Source organism: Procambarus clarkii, chromosome 37, assembly GCF_040958095.1.
Source record: "Procambarus clarkii isolate CNS0578487 chromosome 37, FALCON_Pclarkii_2.0, whole genome shotgun sequence".
Taxonomy (NCBI): domain Eukaryota; kingdom Metazoa; phylum Arthropoda; class Malacostraca; order Decapoda; family Cambaridae; genus Procambarus; species Procambarus clarkii.
This window is the reverse complement of record NC_091186.1, coordinates 7,577,140-7,604,791: the sequence shown is the minus strand read 5'-3', so window position 1 is coordinate 7,604,791 and position 27,652 is coordinate 7,577,140. Positions and strand designations below refer to the sequence as shown.

Sequence of the window (27,652 nt, the reverse complement as noted above, 5' to 3'; positions counted from 1 at the left end):
ACTGTCGAGTGAGTGTGGAAAACATTGAAGTGGACATAAAAAGTGTTTTTCCGTCTTGTTGACATAAGCATGCTGAACAGCTATAATATGTATCTGGTGAAAACTTGACGTAAACCAAGTTTCCGTGCGTTTGCTTTTACACTTGGGACACAGTTATTAGCAAAGTTTGGCAAAGATATTTCTGGCATACAAAGACCCATCATGAACCCAGTGTTGCAGCATGCTGCTACACCCAGGCTCACTCACACGGAGGGCTTTCAAGCACACAGACTTAAACATTTGCCACCAGCTGGAAAGCATGCAATAGGCCAACGTGATTGCTTAGTTTGTAGAACAATAAAAGAGATCAGAAACGTAAACTTGTGCAAACATGGTGTGAAGCGTGTGCAGTCCCACTGTGTGCTGTCAACTGCTTCTACAACTACCACACTCTCCAAGAATTCTAAATGTGCAATAATAGTGCAAAAACCTGTAAATAGTGTGTGCATGTGTGTAAATATAATAATGAACAATGTGAATACATATTATATTTGCATAATGGGAAAATATTTTTGTGTGCATGTGTATACTCAGTGTATGCAACATTTATTACCGTTGAACATGAAGTAACATTATATGCAACACAATTAGTGAATAATATTTGTGATAAAATACGCCTAGACACTGTAAATAACGCAGCGAAAATAAATTTGTGGCAATTCTGACTGCTTGAAGACTGCGCGCAATGCCTCTGGGACACACCTTGCATAAGCAAGCATGCAGGGTGTGACGTCATCGCTCATATTGTCGGCTCATTTATGTCATTTGTAAGTACGATTAATTTTTCTCTCTCTCTCGTGGTCAGGGAACACAAATTAACAGGTTACCTTGAGGTTACCTTGAGGTGCTTCCGGGGCTTAGCGTCCCTGCGGCCCGGTCGTCGACCAGGCCTCCTGGTTGCCGGACTGATCAACCAGGCTGTTGGACGTGGCTGCTCGCAGCCTGACGTATGAGTCACAGCCTGGTTGATTAGGTATCCTTTGGAGGTGCTTATCCAGTTCTCTCTTGAACACTGTGAGGGGTCGGCCAGTTATGCCCCTTATGTGTAGTGGAAGCGTGTTGAACAGTCTCGGGCCTCTGATGTTGATAGAGTTCTCTCTCAGAGTACCTGTTGCACCTCTGCTTTTCAACGGGGGTATTCTGCACATCCTGCCATGTCTTCTGGTCTCATGTGATGCTATTTCTGTGTGCAGGTTTGGGACCAGCACCTCTAATATTTTTCACGTGTAAATTATTATGTACCTCTCCCGCCTGCGCTCAAGGGAGTACAGTTTTAGGCTCTTTAGTCGGTCCCAATAGTTTAGATTAGATTAGGTTAGGAAGAATTTTTTTTTCTTTTTTGTTATGTGCCTGTGGGTGACAAGGGACAAATAGCCCTTAGCAACACACGGGTTAATACACTCAACATCACTGGGTCATGTCAATATGATTAATACACTCACCATCACTGGGTAATGACAATAAAATTAATACACTCGCCATCACTGGTAAATGACAACACCAACATTAATACACTAGTTAATGAAAATATCTTGATTAATACACTCACAATCACTGGTTATTGACATCAACATGATAAACACACACACTGGTAGTACGGTAAGAATAAAATTGTCCTTACCATCATTAATGGGCAAGAGTTGTGTTTGCTATCGTCCTGGGTAGCCGAGCAGAGACTGGAAGCAGTATTACCTATTAACGCAAAATAAAACAAATTTAAGGTTTCTATGACTAAATTTTTCCCACCAAAACATAGTAAATATTTAGAAAAATTAAATAATTTTTTTTAGGTATTGTGCTTTGAGCAAAAGTAAGGAGGGTGGGCAGGAGTAAGGAGGGTGGGCAGGAGTAAGGAGGGTGGGCAGGAATAAGGAGGGTGGGCAGGAATAAGGAGGGTGGGCAGGAGTAAGGAGGGTGGGCAGGAGTAAGGAGGGTGGGGCAGGAATGGGGAAGGGGGTATGGGCGGGTTCTCGGCTGCCTCCCCCCCCCCTCTCTCTAACAGCCTACGTAATACAAACCACGTGCATTAACCCTAAAGCTGCTACAGCCTGGGCTGTAAAAGCTGTGGCTTATGTGAAAATTAATATTAAATGTTAAATAAATCTCCAACTTATTGGCATAAGAATCATGAAAGTTTCATTCAATATTTTCAGAAATGTATTTTAGACAATTTTTTTTTAAAAGGAGAACATTTTGTTGATAAGGAGAACAGCAGCTTCTATTAACTGGAACTGATGGATAATGCAGTAATAAAGAGATGCAAGCACTTGTCCAATGTACAAAGAAGAAGAATAGTAGCAAGAAGTATCCACAAAGTGGATATGCAGCTGGTGCCTGTATAGCATTGCTGAGTAATACATAATAATACCAATAATAATGAGTATGTTATCATGCTCTATTTTGTTAAATATCATAAAAATGCATTGCCTAATGTTAATATCTGTTACTTTCACCAATGTCCATTTTTTTTTTTTGTCTCCTTTGTTTATTATCTCCTTTTGTTACAACCTCTACATCCTGGAGAGTGCATACCCATCCCTAACTATGTCAAGATAGAATGAAATTGGTCACCAAATAAATCAGTCACAACTGGCAGAACTTGGGACTTTGATTTTTTTTTTACTGAGTTTTTCACAGATTTCAAATTCTATTTTCTTTTTCTCTTTAGGCGGTTTTGATGATTAGGGACCAGATTAGGGCTTTATCACTTCTATAAAGTATACATTTTTATCCTCTAAATCATTATAATTTTCCCTATATTTAGTTTTTTGGGGGGGTATTTTTTTTTAACATCATTCCAACACATATTGACCTACAACTTTCACATATTCGAGTACGAGTGCCAAACAACGTTTATTAAAACATATAAGTAAATTAATGAATTAGAACTACCTTATTCATTGTTGATAACTTCAACTTCAATTATCTCAAACTTTGAGTCAGCTTCAAAAAATTCAGTTTCTGACTGATACCTGGTTGATGGGGTTCTGGGAGTTCTTCTACTCCCCCAAGTCCGGCCTGAGGCCAGGCTTGACTTGTGAACGTTTGATCCACCAGGCTGTTGCTTGTAGCGGCCCGCAGGCCCACATATCCAGTGAAGTGTTAAGTCTGCAGACACTAACAATGCTCTCTTCTACCATGTGAGGGATTCTAATCATCCCATTGATTGGTCTTCCTCCAAAATAATCTTTCCTGCCTCTACTCTACACAAACGCCGTCTTGTTGAATCGGCTCTAATACACAATGTACCCAACATGAACTTGAGTCCTGACTTTGTTGCTGTGGACTCTTCCCTTTCACAGTATATACTCAAATGCTCTAATCTTTCTAACAAACGTGACCTTACATAAGCTTACCCTTTCCATTTACCTTTCTTTCTCTTTCCTTTCTTTCTCTTTTCTCTCTTTTTTCTGTTCATTGTCTTCTCCTACGTTCCCTCGCTTTCCTCTTCTCATTATTTTCTCCTTCTCTTTCGGTGGTTATAATAGGAACTGCCTCGTATGGGCCAATAGGCCCTCTGCAGTTCTTACTACTAGTCCCTCTACTACACCTTACTTTGCTCCTCATCTCTCGTGCCTATTTATTGCCTGTCTCTACTTCCTCATCACGATCGACTTGAGAATGGTCCAGGACGGACCGAAATGTCGTCGTCCCTTCACATTCTAGTGTGTGGTCTTGTCATCATCCACCACCGCCCGGACTGATTCTCACCATTGTTACAAATAATGTGCACAGTTGTCTGTTCTACAATCCTATTAGAATGGATTTTTCACAGACCCTAAACGTTTGTAGTTATCAATTTTTTTCTAAATTTGGCACATAATTCAAATGCCACATTGACGATTTTTTTTACAGTAAACTAAACTGAAAACATATATTCTAAATCTATGAAAATGAAGATCATATACTATTCTGAGAGCATAATAACACCAAATGAACAATTGGTGATAGTTTATATTTTTGCAGCTGATCTCGAAATCTGAAGTATTCAATATTCAATTTTATACAGTAATTATTTTTTATTTTCTTATTTTACAAGTTACGTTTGTGATCATTTAGACAATGTTGCAGGATTTGCTAGTATGCACAAAAATTTGGAAAGCATTAGAGCAATTTTGAGAAATTGAACTTTGCCATCAGGTCCTGTCATATATGTATGCCATGCACAGCTTAAGGGTTAATACAGAACTGTACTGTATAAAATGCATACAACTTCAAAACTAACAATATTTCACTAATTATAACAATAATAATATTTTAAATAAAACAATTTGTAACAGTCAATAAGTACATCAAATTTTGAGAATGCCTATAAAATAAGCACAGGTCATGTCAACACGTTGGGCCTGGATGAGATGGCTGGCACCATGTGCTTCTCCTCTTCCTGGGGTAAAAATGTCGGGCTCGCCCGCAAAGGATTTTCGTGATAAATTTGAACGATTTTTACTGTTTGAATTCATTTAATCTGTCAAGATGCCTCAGAGCAGCATTCATGGTATTGAAGGTATAAAACAAAAGAGAAAACATTTGTCAATTGATCAGAAAGTTGACGATAGAGAAAGCAGAGCGTGGATACTCTGTCACTCGACTCGCCCAAGAATTCAACATCGATAAAGCTACAGTTTGTGATAAAAAAAAAAGCAGAACGATAATACTAAGAAATTCTTTGCTCAAACTCATGCAATAAGCAACAGGAAAACACTGAAGCCTGCTAAGTACATTATACGGATTTGGACTCGTCTTTATTTAAATGGTTTACACAGCATCATACGAAAGGAATTGCTGTTTCAGTTGATTCTATTAGAAATGCAGCTGAAAGACTTACTGTAAAGTTAAACATAGACAATTTCAAGGCTAGCACTGAATGGGTATGTCGATTTAAAGAGAGGTATGGCATCATTAACAAAAAAATTTGTGGTGAGTCATTAAGTGCAGATGTTGGAAGTGCTAATGCATACAAGCATAAACTTTCTCAGCACATGATATCTAATAATCTAAGCTGGTTTTAAGTGTACAATGCAGATGTAACAGGCTTTAACTGGAAATGCCTTCAAAGAAACACTTTGGCCTTCAGGCTTGAGAAGGGTATTCCTGGTTGCAAGGTAAAGAAGGAAAGAATTTCAGCATTATTGTGCTCTAACGCAGATGGCAGTCACCGAACAAAGTATGCAATTGTTGGGAAATCTGCCAACCCAAAAGCATTGAAAAACTGCATGAACAGACTACCTGTCATCTACTACAACACAAAAAATGCCTGGTTCACACAGATTATTTTTGAGGATTGGTTCCAGTATCACTTTTATAAATTAGTAAAAAAGCAGCAGATCAATGAGTGTAGAATTCATCCTGCTGAGGTAAAGGTAATGTTGTTGACTGATAATGCCCCAGCTCACCCCATTGCTAAATTAACATCGCCTGATGGCAAAATAACATGTATGGCTTTACCACCAAACACTACATCTGTAATACAACTCATGCATTAAGGGTTATCTATGCTCTCAAAAGGCTTTGTCTGGCTAATGTCTGAGGCTAATGCCTGAGCTATGAATTTAGACATTATGGAAGTTCTGCTCTCTGAGGAAGACGAGATACTTAACCACTGCACTGTGCATCGAGCTCGTAGGCGCTCGACGGGTGGTGCGTAACACACCTCAGGGATCTTATAGGTACAGCATATGATTCAAAACTCCCGCAGCTACATGGGGTTCACATCAGCCTCCTCAGGGCTCTTATAAACAGACGTCATTTAAAAAAAAATCGTGGGCAACATTCCCGGGTATAAGAGCCTCAATACTGAGTGAGCAACCAAGGCTGGCGCATGCAGCATGAGCTCACAGCACTGCTGTTCAGCTTGTGACCACAGCATTGCCAAATAATGTCAAAATATATATGTAACTGGTATTATTTAGCCATGATAGGACGATAATAGCAGGATTGTGGTGATAATTAGTGCTGTGCATAGTATTGTGGGAGGTGGAATTTCGGTGAGGGAGGGAGGGAATCGAGGTAGCGTCAGTGTGTGGCAGCCACTCTTGTTTTGCTCACCATACTAGCTTAGTGGTTCACTATGGTGAACACAAATGTAGATACATATATATAATGTGTATGTATATAGTGGAATAACAGCAACAGGAGTATATTGGGAGGAACCATTTTGGTGAGGGAGGTGGCGTCGTACTCGTAGCATTGTCGTCTGCTGTGTGACTTGTCATGCAGTGTATGGTGGCCACTGTTCTGTTGGTGGTGTTATAGTGTAATAAAAACAATAACAGTATGGTGGGAGGAGGAATGTTGGCGAGTAAGGTGTTGGAGGAGTGAGGGAGGGCTGGCTGGATGTGGCAGCTCAATCTTGTTTTTTGGGCTCACCATACGAACTTAGTGGTTCGTTATGGTGAACATATATGTAGATGGTTATATACAATGTGTGTGTATATAGTGTAATAACAGCAAAAACACTGTTTTTGCTGTTTATGCTGTTTTTGCTGTTTATGCCCGAAACGCTTTGCGTAATAGTGGCTTTAGGCATTGTATGTACAAGCTATACCTATAAGTTATACAATCCTATTAAATATTTATTGTATGTATGTACCTTACCTAAATAAAATTGTATTGTATTGTATTGTATTGTTTGATCGTAGAATATAATATACACCTTACATCTGGTATAATCTATGACTGAACAACTGACCACTATCATACCATCCTCATAGCAAACATGGACATAACACCACCAGAAGCAAACTCTCATTCAGGCTACACAGTGAATCAGCTTTAGGCAATCTCTCAAATGCACTTCACAATATTAACTGGGAATCTGAATTCAAGAATACACAGGATATAAACTCATTAACTAACCTCTTTCTCTCCAAAACTCTAAGCTTCTACAATACTCACTGTCCCCTCCTTATCAAACAACTGACAAAAGAATAAACAATCCGTGGCTGAACAAATCCACAAGGGCCGTGACGAGGATTCGAACCTGCGTCCGGGAGCATCCCAGACACTGCCTTAATCGACTGAGCTACGACAGGGTAAAAAGGGTTGAAACCAAAGTTCTACTGAACTTACTAGATCCCGTAGCCTCTCCGAGGCACAAACCAGGCTTTTACACACCCCCCCCCCCTTCCCCTGCACCCGAGCTATGTCAATTGGCCGTTCTCCCTCTTCGCCCTTACATCATCACACACAGAGATCACACTAAAGTGACGCATCAAATGAACAAATCCACAAGGGCCGTGACGAGGATTCGAACTTCGTCCGGGAGCATCCCAGACACTGCCATAATCGACTGAGCTACGACAGGGTAAAAAGCCCTTTTTACCCTGTCGTAGCTCAGTAAAAAGCCCTAAAAAAGCCCTTTCATCCCTTTTTACCCTGTCGTAGCTCAGTCAATTAAGGCAGTGTCTGGGATGCTCCCGGACGCAAGTTCGAATCCTCGTCACGGCCCTTGTGGATTTGTTCATTTGATGCATCACGTTAGTGTGATCTCTGTGTGTGATGATGTAAGGGCGAAGAGGGAGAACGGCCTATTGACATAGCCCGGGTGCAGGGGGGGGGGGGGTTGTGTAAAAGCCTGGTTTGTGCCTCGGAGAGGCTACGGGATCCAGTAAGTTCAGTAGAACTTCGGTTTCAACCCTTTTTACCCTGTCGTAGCACAGTCGATTAAGGTAGTGTCTGGGATGCTCCCAGACGCAGGTTCGAATCCTCGTCACGGCCCTTGTGGATTTGTTCATTTGATGCGTCACGTTAGTGTGATCTCTGTGTGTGAATCCATGGCTCACAAGTGGCATATTCAAATCAATCAACAAAAAACTTGAATATGAAAAGAAATCTAGGATTGGCCTAGTTACAAAGGAAGTAGTTAAAAGGTACTCATCAGTGCTTACCAGTATCATAAGAAAAGCTAAACGTTCATATTATGAGAATAGATTCAAAGAAGCAAAAGGCAGCATGAAAAACACATGGAAAACCATCTCTAATATCCTAGGAACAAAACGACACTCCCACAACCAGAAAATACTCTCTAAGGATAGCTACACAGTGTCAACTGATTTAAAAATGGCAAATGAATTTAATAGCTTCTTTTCATCGGTTGGTGCTAACCTTGCCAGTAAAATCCCACAGACTCAGACACATATCAACACATATCTCTCAGGCAGCTATCCAAACTCTCTTCTCCTTTCACCAGTCAGCCCGACAGATGTTGTGTCCATCATACACTCACTAAAAACCAAAGCTGGGAACATCAGTGAAATCCCATCCAATGTATACAAGAGCGCCTCCCACGCCCTTGCGCCACCTATAGCTCTGCTGTTCAACAAATCCCTAGAGTGTCATACCTTCCCTGATATTCTTAAAAAAGCAAGAGTAACGCCAGTTCATAAAGGAGGTAATCCGGCAAACATAAACAATTATAGATCAATATCAAACCTACCCATACTATCAAAAATATTTGAAAAAATTATCTACAAACAGCTCTACTCCTACCTCGTAAAATTTGACATACTCAGCCCCTGTCAGTTTTGCTTCTGCTCCCAAAAGAGTACCAACGATACAATTATTAGTCTCCTTGATATAATTTACTCAGCCCTTGACAAAAATGAGTTTCCGATTGGACTCTTCATTGACCTGAGAAAGGCCTTTGATACTGTTAATTGCAACTACCTCTTACGTAAACTCCATCATTATGGTGTAACGGAGGGTGGGGGAAATAGCTCTCTTTAGTCCATTAGTTCGCCCCCCAGTTAGTCAACTATTCTAGAGTTCCCCCCAGAGTTCCTACTGCAACCTCTCTTGTTCAACACCTTGTAACCCAGGTATTTGATTACCTAGGTGCTACAACTTCAAGGCACCGTAACTTGATCAGCTACCCGCAAACTCCAGAGAAACTCCAGAACCATTTCACTGCTACAAACGTATACGAGAACCAAAAGGGAAGAAATGGATAATGAAGTAATGAGTGAGGGTTTGGGGTGAGAGACGTAGGGAGGTGGGAGGAGCGAGGAGGGTTGTCAGTTGAAAGGGAGAGTTTGGAGAGGGGCGGAGGGAGAAGAGAGAGAGTACGGAGATGAGTGGAGGTAGAGGTAGAAGGGTAGGTAGGTAGAAGTACAAAAGTAGATAGTAGAAGTAGTAGTGCTGCCACCATCCATTCTAGACAGTACATACATGACAAGGAATGGAACTTGTCTGTATCAAAAGATGTTATTAGCATATGTCAACGGGAATCAAGTTCCAGGCAAGATTCTTTAATCCCATAGTCTCAAGAGTACTCTACACTTTAGTTTGCATATTGTATCCAAAAATCCCAAATCTAGGAACAATTAAAATCAGATTAAAAGTAAGTGAATTTCTCAATAAATTCATCAAGTATATTTAAAAGGACAGATATCATAATTCAAGCAAACAAACTGAAGGTTCACTATTAAATTACAAAGTGAGCCATTACCCAAGAATTTGAGACTATTACCACTGTCTGCCCCTGCTAGTCACACAACACTAGTAAACACGACTAAGTCACCTTCAATTTTCAACTCACCAAGTGTTTGCCAATAGCTGGATAGAGAGTGAAAGGGGGACTGTAGTTGACAGAAACAGTCCCGCCCCATCCGGCTGACAGCCTCCCTGGCTATGCTGTCCTCTGTTCTGCTCTGCTGGCTGTTCTCCTATTGCTTATCCTCCCGAATCTACAGCTCTCCGAGTACATATTGGGAAACCTAGTAGCTAACTCTGCCCACAAGTAGATAGCCCCAGGCACTCTACCAAGCCACACCTAAAACTGGCGGCTTGTTTGAAGGCTATCAGGCTACAATTATCAGATTAGCAGAAGCAAGGTGAAATTTGCTTGAGCTGACCTCAGGTCAACTTGAGGTCATTAACGCTTAGAGGTGTGAGTTTCAGCCCGACAGAATGGCACCTTTCAAATCCTTGTCTGTGACTCATGAACTATATATATATATATATTAAATACAGGCATACCTCAGAATGCGAGTTTAATCCGTTCCTGGAGACGCCTCGCCTTCCGAAAACTCGCATTCCGAAGTTAATTTCCCCATAAGAAATAAAGGGAAATGAATTAATCCGTTCCTGACTACCCCAAAAACCCCACATCAAACTAAATTTTTATACCTAATTTACCTAATTCATCTAAATAAACCTACAAAACTATGTTCCAGTTATTACCTTACTGTCGAGTGCTGTAGGCATATGGAAGATGGTGAGGAGGGGGGAGGAGGAGAGGAGTTACTGTTTGGAAGGGGAGTCCCCTTCCATAATCACATCAGGCAGTGAGGACCTTTCTGGTGTGCTCTCCCTGGGACGTTTAACCTGAGTGCCACTAGGTCCTGGTTGAGGCTCACTGCTCGATTTCTTCACCAAATATTTGTCCATGGAAGCTTGCTTTTCCCTTCTTCGCAAGCTCTCTCTGTAGTAAGGCATCACATTGTCATTGAAAAGATTAAGACAACGGCCTACTACAGCTTTGTCTGGGTGAGTATGTTCAATAGTTGTTTGAATCTCTTCCCACATCTGACACACCTTCTTAATTACTGCAGAAGGGACATTCGCTGGTGCTGCTGCCACCACCTCCTCCTCCACTGCAGAATCATTCGCTGCTGTGTTGGCTTCCTGTTCCTGTTGAAGGGCTAGGAGTTCTTCGGTGGTCAGTTCTTCGTTGTGTTCTTCCACCAACTCCTCCACATCATCACCATCCAATTCCAAGCCCATTTTCTGGCCTAGACTAACAATTTCCTCAACAATAGGCGCATCATTTATAGGCTCAAACCCCTCAAAGTCTAGTTCTCTCACACCTTCAGGCCACAATTTTCTCCAGCCAGAGATCAGGGTTCTTTGAGTCACTTCTTGCCAGGCTTTGTCAACGAGTTTTAAAGCACTAAAAATGTTAAAATGCTCTCTCCAGAACTCTTTGAGGGTGAGGTTTGTGGCTTCAGTCACTTCAAAACATTTCCGGAAAAGTGCCCTTTCATACAGTTTCTTAAAATTCGCTATGATTTTCTGGTCCATAGGCTGAATTAGAGGAGTGGTGTTAGGAGGAAGGAATTTAACTGAGGAATTTATTGTATTGAGGCATAAAATCATCTTCCAAGCCTGGAGGATGAGCAGGAGCATTGTCAAGGAGAAGCACGGCTCTGAGTGGCAATTGTTTCTCCTGCAGATATTTTTCTATGGCAGGGCACAGCACTTCATTCACCCACTCCGAAAAAATAAGCCTAGTCACCCATGCTTTTTTATTAGACTTCCACATCACAGACAAACGGGTTTTCTGCACATTATACTGTTTGAAAACCCTTGGATTTTCAGAATGATACACTAGCAAGGGTTTAATTTTTAAATCGCCACTCGCATTTGAACACAGCACAAGCGTAAACCTATCTTTCATAGGCTTGTGTCCAGGCAAGGATTTTTCCTCCTTGGTAATGTATGTCCTCTTAGGCATTCTTTTCCAAAACAGTCCTGTTTCGTCACAATTAAACACTTGTTGCGGTAGGTATCCCTCAGCCTGTGCAAACTCTTTAAATTCGTCAATAAACCTTCCAGCGGCTGGTTTGTCTGAGCTGGCTGCCTCCCCATGCCTTGTAACACTATGGATACCACTTCTCTTTCTAAATTTTTCAAACCAGCCCCTGCTTGCCTTAAACTCTTTCTTATCTGCATCACTCGTTGCAGGGGTCTTCTTTAGAAGGTCTTCGTGCAACACCCTGGCTTTCTCAGAAATAATGGCCTCCGAAACACTATCACCCCTCAACTCCTTGTCGTGTATCCAAATTAATAACAACTTTTCCACTTCTTCAAGTATTTGTGGTCTTTGTGTCGTTAATGTTCTTACTCCTTTTGCCACATTAGCACTCATAATCTTATTTTTCTTCTTAAGTATAGTGCATATTGTTGATGTCGCTTTGTTGTACTGCCTACAAAGATCAACAACACGTGTACCGTTCTCATGCTTTCGAATGATCTCTTGTTTCTCCTCTATTGTCATCCTCACATGAGCTTTCTGGCCTTTATCCTTACCACTGGCTTTCTTGGGACTCATGGTGAGATATATAATAACAAATTGTATAGACAAATCACCAAAAATCCAACAAAACACTGAAAATTCACGACAAGAATTGATGTGGGGGTAGTCACTGCGCGCGAGACAATGGTGAACTGAGGGGCAGCGGGGCAGAGGGGCGACGATCGCCGAACGACCACGCGCTAGGTCGGCTGTACGCGTATCAACAAACTCGCGTTCAAACTCGACTCCCGAAGTAACCATCGCCTTCCGAGACAAATTTTTGGAGTAAATACACCTCGCCTTCCGAAAATCTCGCATACAGGGACAATCGCATTCCGAGGTACCACTGTACAACAAAACAAAACACCTTTACGGTGTTACAATGGAATCCAAGGCCATGCCCTGGACTATATCCAATCCTATCATAGTGATAGACACCAATGTGTAGCCATCAATGATATAACCTCTCCCACTCTACCAATAAAAGTGCGGAGTGCCACAGGGCAGCATCTTGGGACCTCTCCTATTTCTTATATACATCAATGATCTGCCTAATGTCTCTAACATTCTGAAACCTATATTGTTTGCTTATGATACTACCCTCATCTACTCTAACCCCAACCCACATACACTAAATAATGTTGTTAATAATGAACTAAAAAAAGTCCACTATGGATGTCAATCAACAAACTATCACTTAACATAGAAAAGACCTACTACATCTTATTTGGTAGCAAATCAACAAATGCAATTCAGTTTCAGATAGACAATGTTAACATTAGTAATAAAAATGATGGAAAGTTTCATGGCCTATTCCTAGACAAGAGACTAAACTTCAGCACCCACATACAACACATAACTAAGAAAGTCTCTAAAACAGTTGGTATACTCTCCAAAATCAGATATTATGTACCTAACTCTGCTCTCATCTCACTATATTATGCACTTATCTATCCCTATCTTAATTATGGTATCTGTGCATGGGGTTCAACCACTGCAAACCACCTCAAGTCCATCATTACCCAGCAAAAATCTGCTATCAGAACAATAACCAATTCTGCTTTCAGACAACACTCAGCCCCCTTGTTTAACTCCCTAAACATGCTAAATATAATCTCACTCCACACATTCTCTTGTGTCAATTACATTTACAAAACCCTGTTCTTAAATGCAAATCCTGCACTGAAACTCTCCCTGGACAGATGTAATAGGACCCATTATCAACACACCAGAAATAAATATCTCTGATATCCCCAGAGTCAAACTTAATCTGAGTAAACACTCTATACAAATAAAGGGCCCCAGTCTATGGAACTCACTCCCTAATGAATTGAAAAGCTGTCCAACTTTGGCGTCATTCAAAAACAAAACTTAAAAGTACCTAATTTCATCTTCATAGTTTTCTACCTTGTTGCTTTAAAATTGCACTGTATCTAGTGCTACCCAATCTCCCAATCTTGATGTACCCAATCCAAACAACTTTACCATTGTGATCATTGCTGTCTTCTTATATGTGCTATCAATTTGCTGTATCGTCCCTATTAATCTTTGTTTAAATTACCAATCAAGCTCTCAATGCAATCAATCAGAGCTTTAATATACCATGTGCTTTAATATACCTACTAATCTCTCTCATCTCATTTTTTTCTTGCAATGTATCTGTTATCATTTTATTAATTCTGCTAGAATTTACCTACTTAAAATTATCTGTTAGATTAAGGACCTGCCCGAAACGCTGTGCGTATTAGCGGCTTTACAAGATTGTAAATACCATGCTATGTATTCTCACAAACCCAATGTACCTTCTTGTATATAAATAAATAAATAAATAAATAAATAAATATGTATACAGGCATACCTCAGTTTAAGAGTTTAATTGGTTCCTGGAGACGCCTCGTATTCCGAAAACTCGCATTCCGAAGCTAATTTCTCCATAAGAAATAACGGGAAATGAATTAATCCGTTCCTGACTACCCCAAAAACCCCACATCAAACTAAATTTTTATACCTAATTCATCTAAATAAACCTACAAAACTATGTTCAAGTTATTACTTACCTTGCTGTTGAATGCTGTAGGCGTATGGAAGATGGTGAGGAGGTGGGAGGAAGAGAGGAGTTACTGTTTGGAAGGGGAGTCCCCTTCCATTATCACATCAGGCAGTGAGGACTTCACTGGTATGCACACTCTGGCACATTTTGCCTGCATACCACTATGACTTGCTCGTTTTACTAAGAATTTGTCTAATGACACTTGTTTTTCCCTACATTTTAACACTTGTCTGTAGTAAGACATCACATTATCATTTAAAAGGTCAATGCAACGGCCTGCTACAGCTTTATCTGGGTGAGTTTTTTCAACAAAACTTTGCAGTTCTTCCCATACTTCACACATTTTCTTAATCAAGAAGGGACATCCTCTACTGCCTCTACTCACAGCTATTTTCTTAGGTTGAACCTTACCAATGGCTTTCTTGAGACCCATGGCAAGATATATAATGACAACTTTTATGCTCAAATGGCCAAAAAACCGATAAAAAACTGTAAATCCTTGTGAAGAATGCAGGTGGGATAGTCACTGGACACGAGACACTGGTAAACTGAGGCGCGATCGCCATGCCACCACACGCCAGTCGGCCTGTACACGTATCAACAAACTCGCGTCCCGAGGTAACCCTCGCCTTCCGAGACATATTTTTGGAGTAAATCCTGCTCGTCTTCCGAAAAACTCTGTTACGAACCCGGATCCAGCGTCCGAGCATGGAGCAGTGACGACCGCGCCATCTGTGGGTCAGCTCCCGAAACCCCCACCAAATGGACGACGACACCTGGTGAGGACAAGGTGTACTGGCCTCGAGGGCCAGTTTCCAGTCTGGTTCAGCGCTCAACACAGCCGCTGCTGACCTCTGGTGAGGTGGTGCTCAGACACCAGCGCCATCTATGGAGTGGATAGGTGGGCGTTTGTGTCTGAGCCTGTAAGTGAGGTGCCTTAGTGTCCCAGTTATTGATGACGTGTCTGCTTACAGAGTCGACCTGGGACCGCTGTGTTGGAAGTTGAGTCAGTCTACCCAAGGCAGCCGTCTCCATACCTAGTGCTTTGCTGCAGCAGCTGTGAAGTCGTCCCCCGGAAGAACACTGTGGTGTTACCCTGCCAGTGGAGTGGCAGTAGAAGGATCGTCATACCCGGGACCGACTGCTGGAGAAGATTATCCACTGGGGTACTGAGGACAGGAGAGTGATTTGTGATATCACACGAGGCTCCTGTCTAGGGCGTTACCCCAATATCGCCCGTGGAGTGGCCTGACCAGCCTTGCTGATCCGGAACCTGCCAGCAGACTTGCTGGACGTGTGGTTGACGGCCTCCACGGCGGTGTCCCCAGTGGACCTGTGTTTTGGCTGACCTGTGGCCAGGGTAAGCTCAGCATTCTCAGAGGATTCGTTGTGAGGCCACGAAGAAGCACCGAGGATTTAGCACCAAGAGCCTGTGTCCAGAGTCTTCAGCAGAAGACTACAGTGTATTTTCCCCTGTAAATAAGTGTTAATACCCCTCCCCCTGTGCACTCTTTTATATATTATTTATTTGGTGATGGGAACAATTATAATCTTAAGTTCTTAACTTTCTTTCCCTTCCCCCTTTAAGTTTCTTGCGTCACGGATCACATCCCTTGAAAGCCACTACTGGCTTGGGGTCGGATACAACTTCCTCTAACGACATCAGAGTAAGAACCCCGTTGCGTCCCGAGAGGGCCGTAACATAATTGGCATCCCCAGCGGGATCCGTCCCCTTGTTAAGTATGTTTGACAGGGGTGGTGAAGTGGCGTAATCCCTGTATATAATTCCCCCTGTGTGACGATTGTGACGTTATACGTCCTGTGCGGTGCTCAAGAGTGACTAAGTGCGATATTGTGCAGTGCGGAGCTCGCTGTGATTAAGCGATTAAGTGCAATATTGAGTAGTGTGGTGCTCAGTGATTCAGTGCAATATTGTAGAGCGAAGGGTTCGCTCTGATTAAGTGCGATATTGCGTAGTGCGGTGCCCGAAGTAATTACGTGCAATATTGGCAAGTGAGGCGCCAGGTGCGATAAAGTGCAATATTGGCGTAGAACCCAGCAAACACAAATCATCTACACAACGTTCGCCTATCTCTTCCCATAGGTGTGGGAATGATTTGCATTGAGAATGGTGCAGGAGAGCCTTTGAGAAACTTTTACTCAAAAAATCCAAACACAAAGGTTTAATTATAAATTGTTTTTCTACAATTATTTTCTCCTTCTTCTTTCTATAGTTTTTACATGTTTAAATATAAAATTTATGGTGTTTTTTTGTAAAATTCATTAATAAATTGTGAATGATATATATTGGCTGAGTGAAACCTTTAAAATCCATTTAGTTATAATATGAACAGAAAAAAGTAGTTTTCCAAATTTTCTAAAAATCGCTCTTTTTAACACAATTTGACTCCTTATGCATTCCACTAAACACTAATATCATGTTTAAATATATAATTTATGTATTATTCCCTAAGATAATTTATATAAATTATAAAAGTTGCTGGAAAGTGGTGAGAAAGAATCTGAAAACGTTTTGTTGTCTTATATTGGCGTGTTCTTATTAACTAGAGTGAGTAAGAGTGAGCGAGAGTGGGTAAGAGTGACTGAAGGTGAGTGAGAGTGCCAGAGAGTGTGTAAGTGTGAGTAAGAGTGAGTATAAGTAAGAGTGACTGAGAGTGAGTAAGAGTGACAGAGTAAGAATGACAGAGTAAGAGTGATAGAGAGTAAGAGTGACAGAGTAAGAGTGACAGAGAGTAAGAGTGACAGAGTAAGAGTGACAGAGAGTAAGAGTGACAGAGTAAGAGTGACAGAGAGTAAGAGTGACAGAGAGTAAGAGTGACAGAGTAAGAGAGTGAGAGTGATTATGAGAGAGTTAAGAGTGTGAGGTGTGAGAGGGTAGCAAGCCAGGGAGGCAGGATGTGTGGTCACAGGCGAGGCCTAGGCCTCGTGATCTCTAATGTTGGTTTTTATATATATGTTGGATTTTTTGTCCTGTTTCAAATTATAATTATTTAGCAGGAATGTAATAAGATATTGCACAGTATTAATGTGACAATAATATATGCATTATTTCCTTGATAATCAAACTTGTTGTTCAAAGATAATATACAATCTTTGAAGGAAACATTTTGAGAGCGCGAGCTGGCAACACTGGGCTGGTGGGTGAGAGAGACATATGGTTAGTTGTGCTCAGACCTTCAGTGGTGGAGGGTGTGTCCCAGCTGGCCGCCACCAGCCGCCACCCGCCGCCTACCACCAGCCACCACCCGCCATCACCCACCACCCACCACCAGCCGCCACCCGCCACCACCCACCACCAGCCGCCACCTGCCACCACCCACCACCAGCCGCCACCCGCCGCCACCCGCCACCACCCGCCACCACCCACCACCAGCCGCCACCCGCCACCACCAGCCGCCACCGCCACTCACCACCCGCCGCCACCACCCACCACCCGCCGCCACCCGCCACCCACCACCAGCCGCCACCCGCCACCACCAGCCGCCACCCGCCACCACCAGCCGCCACCTGCCACCACCCGCCACCAGCCGCCACCCGCCACCAGCCACCGCCACCCACCACCGCCACTCACCACCCGCCACCACCACCCACCACCAGCCGCCACCCGCCACCAGCCACCGCCACCCACCACCGCCACCCGCCGCCACCACCCACCACCACCACCCACCACCACCAGCCGCCGCCGCCACCACCACCCATCACCGCCGCCGCCACCACCACCCACCACCACCGCCGCCGCCACCACCCATCGCCGCCGCCACCACCCATCACCGCCGCCACCACCCACCACAGCCGCCGCCGACACCACCGCCACCACCCACCACAGCCGCCACCACCACCCACCACCACCACCACCACCCACCACCGCCGCCACCACCACCAGCCGCCACAAGCCGCCACCGCCCGCCACCGCCCGCCACCAGCCGCCATCACTGCCACCAGCTGCCACCACCACCAGCCGCCACCACCACCACCACCAGCCGCCATCACCGCCACCAGCCGCCATCACCGCCACCAGCTGCCACCACCACCAGCCGCCACCACCACCAGCCGCCACCGCCACCACCACCTGCCACCAGCCGCCACCACCACCCGCTATCAGCCGTCACCGCCCGTTGCCACTGTCGCCACCACAAGCCGCCACCAGCCCCCCCCCCCCCACCGCCGATCGTCACCACCCACCACAGCCGCCGCCACCCGCCACCGCCCACCACCACCCGCCACCACCCACCACCACCCGCCACCACCCACCACCACCAGCCGCCGCCGCCACCCACCACCCGCCGCCACCACCCACCACCACCAGCCGCCGCCGCCACCACCACCCACCACCACTGCCGCCACCACCCACCACCACCAGCCGCCGTTGCCACCACCACCCACCACCACCGCCGCCGCCACCACCACCGCCGCCACCACCCACCACCGCCAGCCGCCACCACTCATCACAGACGCCGCCACCCGCCACCGCCCGCCACCACCGCCAGAAACAGCCGCCAGTGTCCGCCACCGCCGCCACTGTCCGCCCGCCGCCGCCACTGTCCGCCCGCCGCCACTGTCCACCACCGCCGCCAAAGCCGCCACGGTCCGCCCGCCGCCACTATCCGCCACTGTCCGCCCGCCGCCACTATCCGCCACCGCCGCCACTGTCCGCCCGCCGCCACTATCCGCCACCGCCGCCACTATCCGCCACCGCCGCCACTGTCCGCCCGACGCCACTGTCCGCCACCGCCGCCACTGTCCGCCACCGCCGCCGCCACTGTCCGCCCGCCGCCACTATCCGCCACCGCCACCACTGTCCGCCACCGCCACCACTGTCCGCCCGCCGCCACCACTGTCCGCCCGCCGCCACCACTGTCCGCCCGCCGCCACCACTGTCCGCCCGCCGCCACCACTGTCCGCCCGCCGCCTCCACTGTCCGCCCGCCGCCTCCACTGTCCGCCCGCCGCCTCCACTGTCCGCCCGCCGCCTCCACTGTCCGCCCGCCGCCGCCGCCACTGTCCGCCCGCCGCCGCCGCCACTGTCCGCCCGCCGCCGCCGCCACTGTCCGCCCGCCGCCGCCACTGTCCGCCCGCCGCCGCCACTATCCGCCACCCGCCGCCACTGTCCTCCCGCCGCCACTGTCCGCCCGCCGCCGCCCTGTCCGCCCGCCGCCACTATCCGCCACCGCCGCCACTGTCCGCCCGCCGCCACTGTCCGCCCGCCACCACTATCCGCCACCGCCGCCACTGTCCGCCCGCCGCCACTATCCGCCACCGCCGCCCGCCGCCGCCACTGTCCGCCCGCCGCCACTGTTCACCACCGCCGCCAAAGCCGCCACGGTCCGCCCGCCGCCACTATCCGCCACAGCCGCCACTGTCTGCCCGCCGCCACTGTCCGCCCACCGCCACTATCCGCCACTGTCCGCCCGCCGCCACTATCCGCCACCGCCGCCACTGTCCGCCACCGCCGCCACTGTCCGCCCGCCGCCACTGTCCGCCCGCCGCCACTATCCGCCACCGCCGCCACTATCCGCCACCGCCGCCACTGTCCGCCCGACGCCACTGTCCGCCACCGCCGCCACTGTCCGCCACCGCCGCCACTGTCCGCCCGCCGCCACTGTCCGCCCGCCGCCACTATCCGCCACCGCCACCACTGTCCGCCACCGCCACCACTGTCCGCCCGCCGCCACCACTGTCCGCCCGCCGCCACCACTGTCCGCCCGCCGCCACCACTGTCCGCCCGCCGCCACCACTGTCCGCCCGCCGCCTCCACTGTCCGCCCGCCGCCTCCACTGTCCGCCCGCCGCCTCCACTGTCCGCCCGCCGCCTCCACTGTCCGCCCGCCGCCGCCGCCGCCGCCACTGTCCGCCCGCCGCCGCCGCCACTGTCCGCCCGCCGCCGCCGCCACTGTCCGCCCGCCGCCGCCGCCACTGTCCGCCCGCCGCCACTGTCCGCCCGCCGCCGCCACTGTCCGCCCGCCGCCGCCACTATCCGCCACCGCCGCCACTGTCCTCCCGCCGCCGCCCTGTCCGCCCGCCGCCACTATCCGCCACCGCCGCCACTGTCCGCCCGCCGCCACTGTCCGCCCGCCACCACTATCCGCCACCGCCGCCACTGTCCGCCCGCCGCCACTATCCGCCACCGCCGCCCGCCGCCGCCACTGTCCGCCCGCCGCCACTGTTCACCACCGCCGCCAAAGCCGCCACGGTCCGCCCGCCGCCACTATCCGCCACAGCCGCCACTGTCTGCCCGCCGCCACTGTCCGCCCACCGCCACTATCCGCCACTGTCCGCCCGCCGCCACTATCCGCCACCGCCGCCACTGTCCGCCCGCCGCCGCCACTGTCCGACTGCCGCTACTGTCTGCCCGCCGCCACTATCCGCCACTGCCACCACTGTCCGCCACAGCCCCCACTCTCCGCCGTACAGCCTCCCCTCTCTCCGTTAGTAAATAATTATAATTGTTAGTAAATAATAAAAGAAATATAAATTAGATTTTTTTTACCCTTAAATTGGTTTTAATATTTAAATTGAAAATAATAATATAATATAAAATATAATAAAAATAATATAATATAAAATATAATTTAATTTCAAGAAATTTAACTTTAAACACAAAGATGTGAAAAGGGTTCAGATTATTGGCTCAAACCTTTCATAAGAGATTCATATTGGTATATGAATGGATTATGAATGACTCATGTTAGGAGTGTAAAGTTGCCACAACATCTCAAATTAGTGTTAGATACATATGTCTTGGTTATAAGTTTTGGAAACCTATTTAAGTTGTGACGGTAACGCGTTGGTGTTCGGCTGTTTAAGGCTAGGGGTATGGCCTCGTCACATAGTTATAAAAAAAATAGAAAAACTGGAACTTCGTCTGTGGTAAGGTAAGGAGAAGACACACAAAACACAAGTAAACTTTAACAATGAAATTTTAATTACGTTAAATAAATCAAAACATGAAAATAATGCACAAACAAATTCTTATAATAAAATCAATGAATCAAAATAATAAGAATTCTTAAATGACAAAATGAAAAGTTACGTTAAGGCAAAATAACAAGAAGTGCAATACAACAGTAAGTGGGAGGTGCTGGAATATTGGCTTAAAGCCACCACCTCTCTCAGTACACTCTAGAGTCTAGCTGGGAGGTGTGCTGGCTACGAAAGCACGGAACATTCTGAAGACTGATGTTGGGGCGACCCCAGACATCGGGTAGTATTGGGGGCGAGTGCAGGTGCAGCCAGACCGGCGACCAATCAGCGGAGCCGTAGCGATCAACGGGTAGTTTGGTGGTTGGAGTTCGAACAGGTGGCTGGATGCATACGTTTCTGCTCACCCTGGCAAGCCTTGCTGGTGCTGGTGTTGTTGTCGTTGTTTGACATTTCTTCCATAGTCTTTTATATAATTGTGACGACGTAATTATGAAGGGAAGAGCAGGCTCAATCTCTTGAAGGAGATTATCATCACAACTCTCCCCCGAAGCCTGCGGTTCTGGAAGAAGTACGTCGTTATGTGGTGGAGTAATGGATGGAGTCGCTTCTACTTCATAAACTCTGGAGAGATCATGGGCTAAGATGTTGTCAGACTCTTGGTATAGCGTGTCTCCAGGTTGAATTTCTGCAGGTAGCAAGCCCATAGTAGAAGACGTTGAGATGAGAAGTGGGCGTGCTGCAGGAGGTGTAGGGTGGTGTGGTCCGTATTGATGGTGGACCGAGCACTTTTCAGGTGTGGAGTGAAGTGCTGAAGCTTCAGGATGAGGAAGAGTAGCTCCTTGCCAATTGTTCCGTAGATCCTTGTAGCAGTAGTCGCTGACAGGTGTATTCTTCTCGCCTCGTTGCTGCATCACGACACCACCCACGTCGGTACCATTGGCGTCGACATGGAGGATGAAGGGCTTATCTGACGAGGTGAGAGTGGAATTAGAAGAGGGCATAGGAGCACGAGTATTATCCTGAAAGCATTTGGGAAGATCATTAAGGATTTTGGAATTAGAAGGCGCCGACTCCTTGTCAGTGCTTTCGGGAGAAGAAGCCGGGATGGTCTCACTGTGGATGTAGGGTTCTGTGAATGTGGAATAGTTAATCAAGACAGTGGGAGGAGTACCATTATATTGCTTCAGGAGGTTGACGTGGCACAGCTGGGTCTTCCGCCGCCTATCTGGAGTCTCTATGACATATGTGTTGTTGCTTCTGCACTCTTTGACGCAGTAGGGTCCTGAAAATCTGTTTTGTAAAGGTGAACCTGGGATAGGGAAATAAGCAAGGACGGAGTCTCCCGGCTTGAATTTTCTTACTTTGCTGGTCTGGTCGTAATGAGTCTTCATTCTCACCTGGGCTTTCAATAGATTATCATGGGCAAAGCGGTGGACTCTCTCTAGAATGTGCTGAAGGTTTTGAAGAAACTGGGGCACATTCTGATGCTCACTGAAGGTGGCATCTCTGAGAGAGTCTTTGAAAGCCTTAAGGGGAGTACGGCACTTACGGCCGTAGAGCATCTCATAAGGAGATACTCCTAGGGACTCATTGGGGAGACTTCTGAAAATACACATTATTAGGTCAATCTGCTTATCCCAATCCTTTGAGGTTTCACTACAAAACTTTTTCAAGAGTGCTTTGATGGTCTGATGACTACGTTCAAGAGAACCCTGTGAAGCAGGATGATAGGGGCTGGACAATACCTGTTTGATGTTGAACTCCTCCAGTGTCCTTTTGAAGAGATCACTGGTGAAGTTGGTGCCACAGTCACTTTGAATCTCCCTGGGAAATCCGTATCGAGTGAAGATCTTCAGTAGATGTTTGATAACCGTAGCAGCCGTGATGTTCTTCACTGGAACTGCTATGGGAAATCTGGTGGTAGGACACAGGATGGTTAGGATGTAGGCGTTACCTGAACTGGTCCGAGGTAAAGGACCAACACAGTCTATTATGAGTCTGTGGAAAGGTTCCGCAGGCACCTGTATGGGAATCAGTGGTGCTCTGGGAATGGAGACGTTCGGTTTGCCTGCCATCTGACATGTATGACACTGTTTTACGTACTGTTTGACGTTATTTACCATACCTGGCCAGTAGTAGTCTTGGCGAATCCCATGGTAAGTCTTGTTGAAGCCGTAGTGGGAGAATGCTCCATGGGCCAGGTGTAGAATAGTGGGCCGCAGGCTGGTGGGAATCACAAGTTGTTCGGTGTTGGCCCAATCGTCCTCCTCCTTCAGTTTACTGGGTCTATATCTGCGGTAGAGCAAGTCGTTCTCTAGGAAGAACCCAGGAATACTGTCGGGTTGAGTCTCAGCCTGGAAAAACAATGGTGTTAAAGTAAGATCTTCCCTCTGCAACTTACGGAACTCCAACTTGGTCAGATGCGGGGGTAGTTTCTGAGGGTCTTGAGGGACAGCGGTAGCAGTAGAGTCAGCTGGCTGTGGACGTGCGGCTTGCGCACGGGTGGTCACGAGAACCGGAGGAGAAACTTCATCACTCTCTTGAACCTCTGCTGGAACATACTCAAGAATAGGGTTACTTGGCACAGAGTTACACACCTGGGGTTTGTCCATGACGATCAGGTTGGTCGGTTGCAGGTCTTCTGCCAAGTCGTTGCCTAGGAGAAGTTGCACTCCAGGCATGGGAAAAGGCTTTTCCCTGACGGCGACTTGGACTTCCCCGTTCACGTAGGGACAATTCAGGTGGACTCTGGCGAGAGGGTATGGAGTGGTAGCAGTGAGGTCAGTGATGAAGACTGTTTCCCCGGTGTAGACTATGTTGGGCACAGCCGACTTCAAGATGATCGATTGTAGAGCCGCTGTGTCCCTCAAGATCTTCAATTTGAAACGTCCCTCCGGATTTGAACCGTTGGCAGAGACAGTTCCAGTATACAGGTGGTTACTGAAAAGAGAAAGATCATTAACATCAACACCAACATTCATCACAGGCTTACCGGACTTAGGAGGAGTTGGTTTGGGTCGTTGTTGGTCAGTGGTTCCCTTGTATTGAGACTTACCACACTTGTCTATGGTATGTCCATAGAGTCTACAATATTTGCAGTACAGTTGTGAACCAGCTTGATCGGGGCTCACCTTCTCGTAACTGTACCACGACTTCTTACTGGAGGATGGTTCAGGTGTCAGCCGGTGGATGAGGCTGAAAGTGTCAGCCGACTTAGCACACTTCAGGTAGTCGGTTTCTTCTTTATCTGCTAAGTAGAGGCGGACAGGAGGCGGCACACGTCTCAAGAATTCTTCAACAAGCATCAGGTTGACGAGTTCTGTAAAAGTAGAGACATGTGCTGCTTCCAGCCATTTCATGAAATACCTCCGTTTCGTGTTAGCAAACTCAAGGAAGGTAGTGGTACTTGCCTTCAGGTGGTCACGGAATTTCCTTCTATAACTTTCAGTAGAGAGGAGGTAGGCGTCCAACACTGCTTGTTTCAGAGTGTAGTAGTCATTCTCAGACGCCAAAGTACTGAGTGTGACTGCAGCTCTACCTGTAAGATGGACTCTGAGAAGTGTGGCCCATTGGTCGACAGGCCAACTGAGTTGATTAGCAAGGGTTTCAAAGGTGGTAAAGAACACATCAACTTCTGCTTCTACAAAGGATGGCATTAACTTACTTGCATGTGATATATTAAAACTGACGGGAAGATTGGCAGTAGCTTGTTGGCGTTGAGTGAAGTGGGAAGTTTCCAAGGCGATTTCACGTTGACGACACTCTAGAGCTAGAGTTGCTTGTTGCTTGTCATGTTCGCGTTGTATTTCCAACTCTCGTTGTTTTGTTTCAAGCTGTACTCTCTCACGTTCATGGAGCAAGGCGACCTCACGTTCGTGGAGGGCGAGTCCACGTTCGTGTTCTTCTCTCCTCAAGGCAGCCTCGCGTTCTTGTTCTTCTCTTCGTATGGCAGCAGCTCGTTCTTGTTGTTCGAGGGCTTCCCTTTGCTGCTCACGTTCAATCTTGGCCAGCTCTAGTTTGAGTTTCAGCGTTGCCAAATCAGTTTTATCTGCAATATAGTAAGTTTCATGAGTGTCAGAGTCTATCTTACCTTGCTCTAAATAGTAATCCAGCAACAGGTTGTGTAGGTCATTTTTGTTGGCTTGGTAGGGAACTTCTAGTTGATACTCATGTGCAAGAGTTTGTAGTTCAGTCCTCTTGGCACGACTTAAAGTCCCTATTTCACCTGCTGGATTTGCACGGAAAGTTTGGAGACGAAACATGGTGAAATTAGCAAATAAAGGTACACGAATGTTCAATAATGAAATGTCAGAAACAGGACAACGTGGCAACTGGTACCTATCCTGTGTGATCTTTAACAATTAACGTTAAGTGAAAGATATTAAATGATTAAATTAAATCAAGGGCGCAGGAAATCTTGTACCCGGTACTCATGTAAGAGAATAAGGGCAAGAAAATCCTACTAACAAATGAAACAAAGTTTCGAAAACAAATGAAACAGTTAAATGCTTCAAAAGTAAAATTGGTAGTCCAAGGATGTAGGCATACCTTGCCAAGTCTCTATAGGACATAAAGCAAGTTTTTCCTACTGAATTTAATATGATACTTACAGAATTAGCGAACTTTTGTGCTCTGAAAAAATAAGCTAATTCCCTACCGTTGTATGTATCATCATCTCTGACTGACGTGTAGGGGTGCGAGGTGTCAACTGGTGACGAGAACTGCTGCTGAGGTCCCAATTCAGCAACTAAAGTTCGAGCTAGAGGAACTATGGCCCTCTTTGTCCTCCTACAGTCAGATTGCAGAAGATTGGGTACTCTTGACCCGGGGCAGACCACAGTACCAGGGTACCAATATGATGATCTGTCAGAATGAGAAATATTCAAGGGACATAGATGGTAAATACGAGTAATAACATGGAGGGAGAGATGACCAATTAAGAGTATGACTGAGGCCTACAGTCACCACGTAATCCAAAGTTGTCTCACCTTCACTATATGTTACTCTCGTAATGCACAATACACCGCACCTTATAAAAAATGAAATTGAATGAAAAATAGTAAAGCTACGTTAACAGAGTTAAATACGCTTACCATAAATTACCACTTGGCACCAGTACCTGAGTGAGGCTCCTAGGACAGGCCCCCATATAACTTGTGACGGTAACGCGTTGGTGTTCGGCTGTTTAAGGCTAGGGGTATGGCCTCGTCACATAGTTATAAAAAAAATAGAAAAACTGGAACTTCGTCTGTGGTAAGGTAAGGAGAAGACACACAAAACACAAGTAAACTTTAACAATGAAATTTTAATTACGTTAAATAAATCAAAACATGAAAATAATGCACAAATTCTTATAATAAAATCAATGAATCAAAATAATAAGAATTCTTAAATGACAAAATGAAAAGTTACGTTAAGGCAAAATAACAAGAAGTGCAATACAACAGTAAGTGGGAGGTGCTGGAATATTGGCTTAAAGCCACCACCTCTCTCAGTACACTCTAGAGTCTAGCTGGGAGGTGTGCTGGCTACGAAAGCACGGAACATTCTGAAGACTGATGTTGGGGCGACCCCAGACATCGGGTAGTATTGGGGGCGAGTGCAGGTGCAGCCAGACCGGCGACCAATCAGCGGAGCCGTAGCGATCAACGGGTAGTTTGGTGGTTGGAGTTCGAACAGGTGGCTGGATGCATACGTTTCTGCTCACCCTGGCAAGCCTTGCTGGTGCTGGTGTTGTTGTCGTTGTTTGACATTTCTTCCATAGTCTTTTATATAATTGTGACGACGTAATTATGAAGGGAAGAGCAGGCTCAATCTCTTGAAGGAGATTATCGTCACAAAGTCCACACACAATATCGTATCTGATACGATAAAACAAACGTTTCCAATACTTTCAAATACTTTCCAGATATGTTGTGGCAACCTAAAATTGTTTGCTGGGAACAGTGCTCGGTGCGTTAAGTGCTAACGTGTAAGCAGTGTGTTAAGTGCTAGTTAAGTGTTCCATCTGTGACAATGGCAGAAAAAGCTACCATCGATGATCTGGACGATGTTCAGGCTTTTCTGAACAGAGTGGACTGTCTTGCCAGATTAAAATATCTGAGCAAACCGGAACTTGTACTAGTGAGCGCCTACCTGGAGATCAAGATCCGTGCCAGTGATTCCCGTGTGGAGATCTTGTCCAAGGTTCACCGGCACTTGAAGGCAGAAGAGAAACAGGAAGGCGAGGCTCCTAGTACAAAAGAAGGTGAGGAAATAGCTTCCACGGAAAAGGAAGATAAGGGAAGCGACATTGACAGTGATGCAGGTGAGCTTAATATCAGCTTCCTAACAGTCAAAATGCGCGCCCTAGAGATAAATCGTGAAATAGAATGGAAGAAATTAGAAATGGAACGAGAGAGACAAGATAAAGAATTAGAGATGAGACGTTTAGAATTAGAAGAAAGGAAAGCAGAAAGAGAAAGAGAAGAGAAACGAGAAAGAGAAAGGGAAGAACGAGAGAGAGAAGAGAAACGAGAGAGAGAAGAACGAGAAAGAGAAGAGAGACGAGAGAGAGAAGAACGAGAAAGAGAAAGAGAAGAACGAGAAAGAGAGAGAGAAGAGCGAGAAA

The 27,652-nt window shown here is 46.3% G+C and overlaps 1 protein-coding gene across 1 annotated transcript in view; it reads right to left on the bottom strand.

The window, feature by feature from the left end:
- LOC138372000 (tripartite motif-containing protein 59-like) overlaps positions 1–27,652 on the bottom strand; it is an 82,933-nt gene that overhangs the window by 45,164 nt on the left and 10,117 nt on the right. The window contains exon 2 of the mRNA XM_069337048.1: positions 1,661–1,731. Coding sequence (XP_069193149.1) covers positions 1,661–1,666 — 6 coding nt within the window. The 5' untranslated portion in view covers positions 1,667–1,731. The remainder of the gene's footprint in view (positions 1–1,660; positions 1,732–27,652) is intronic.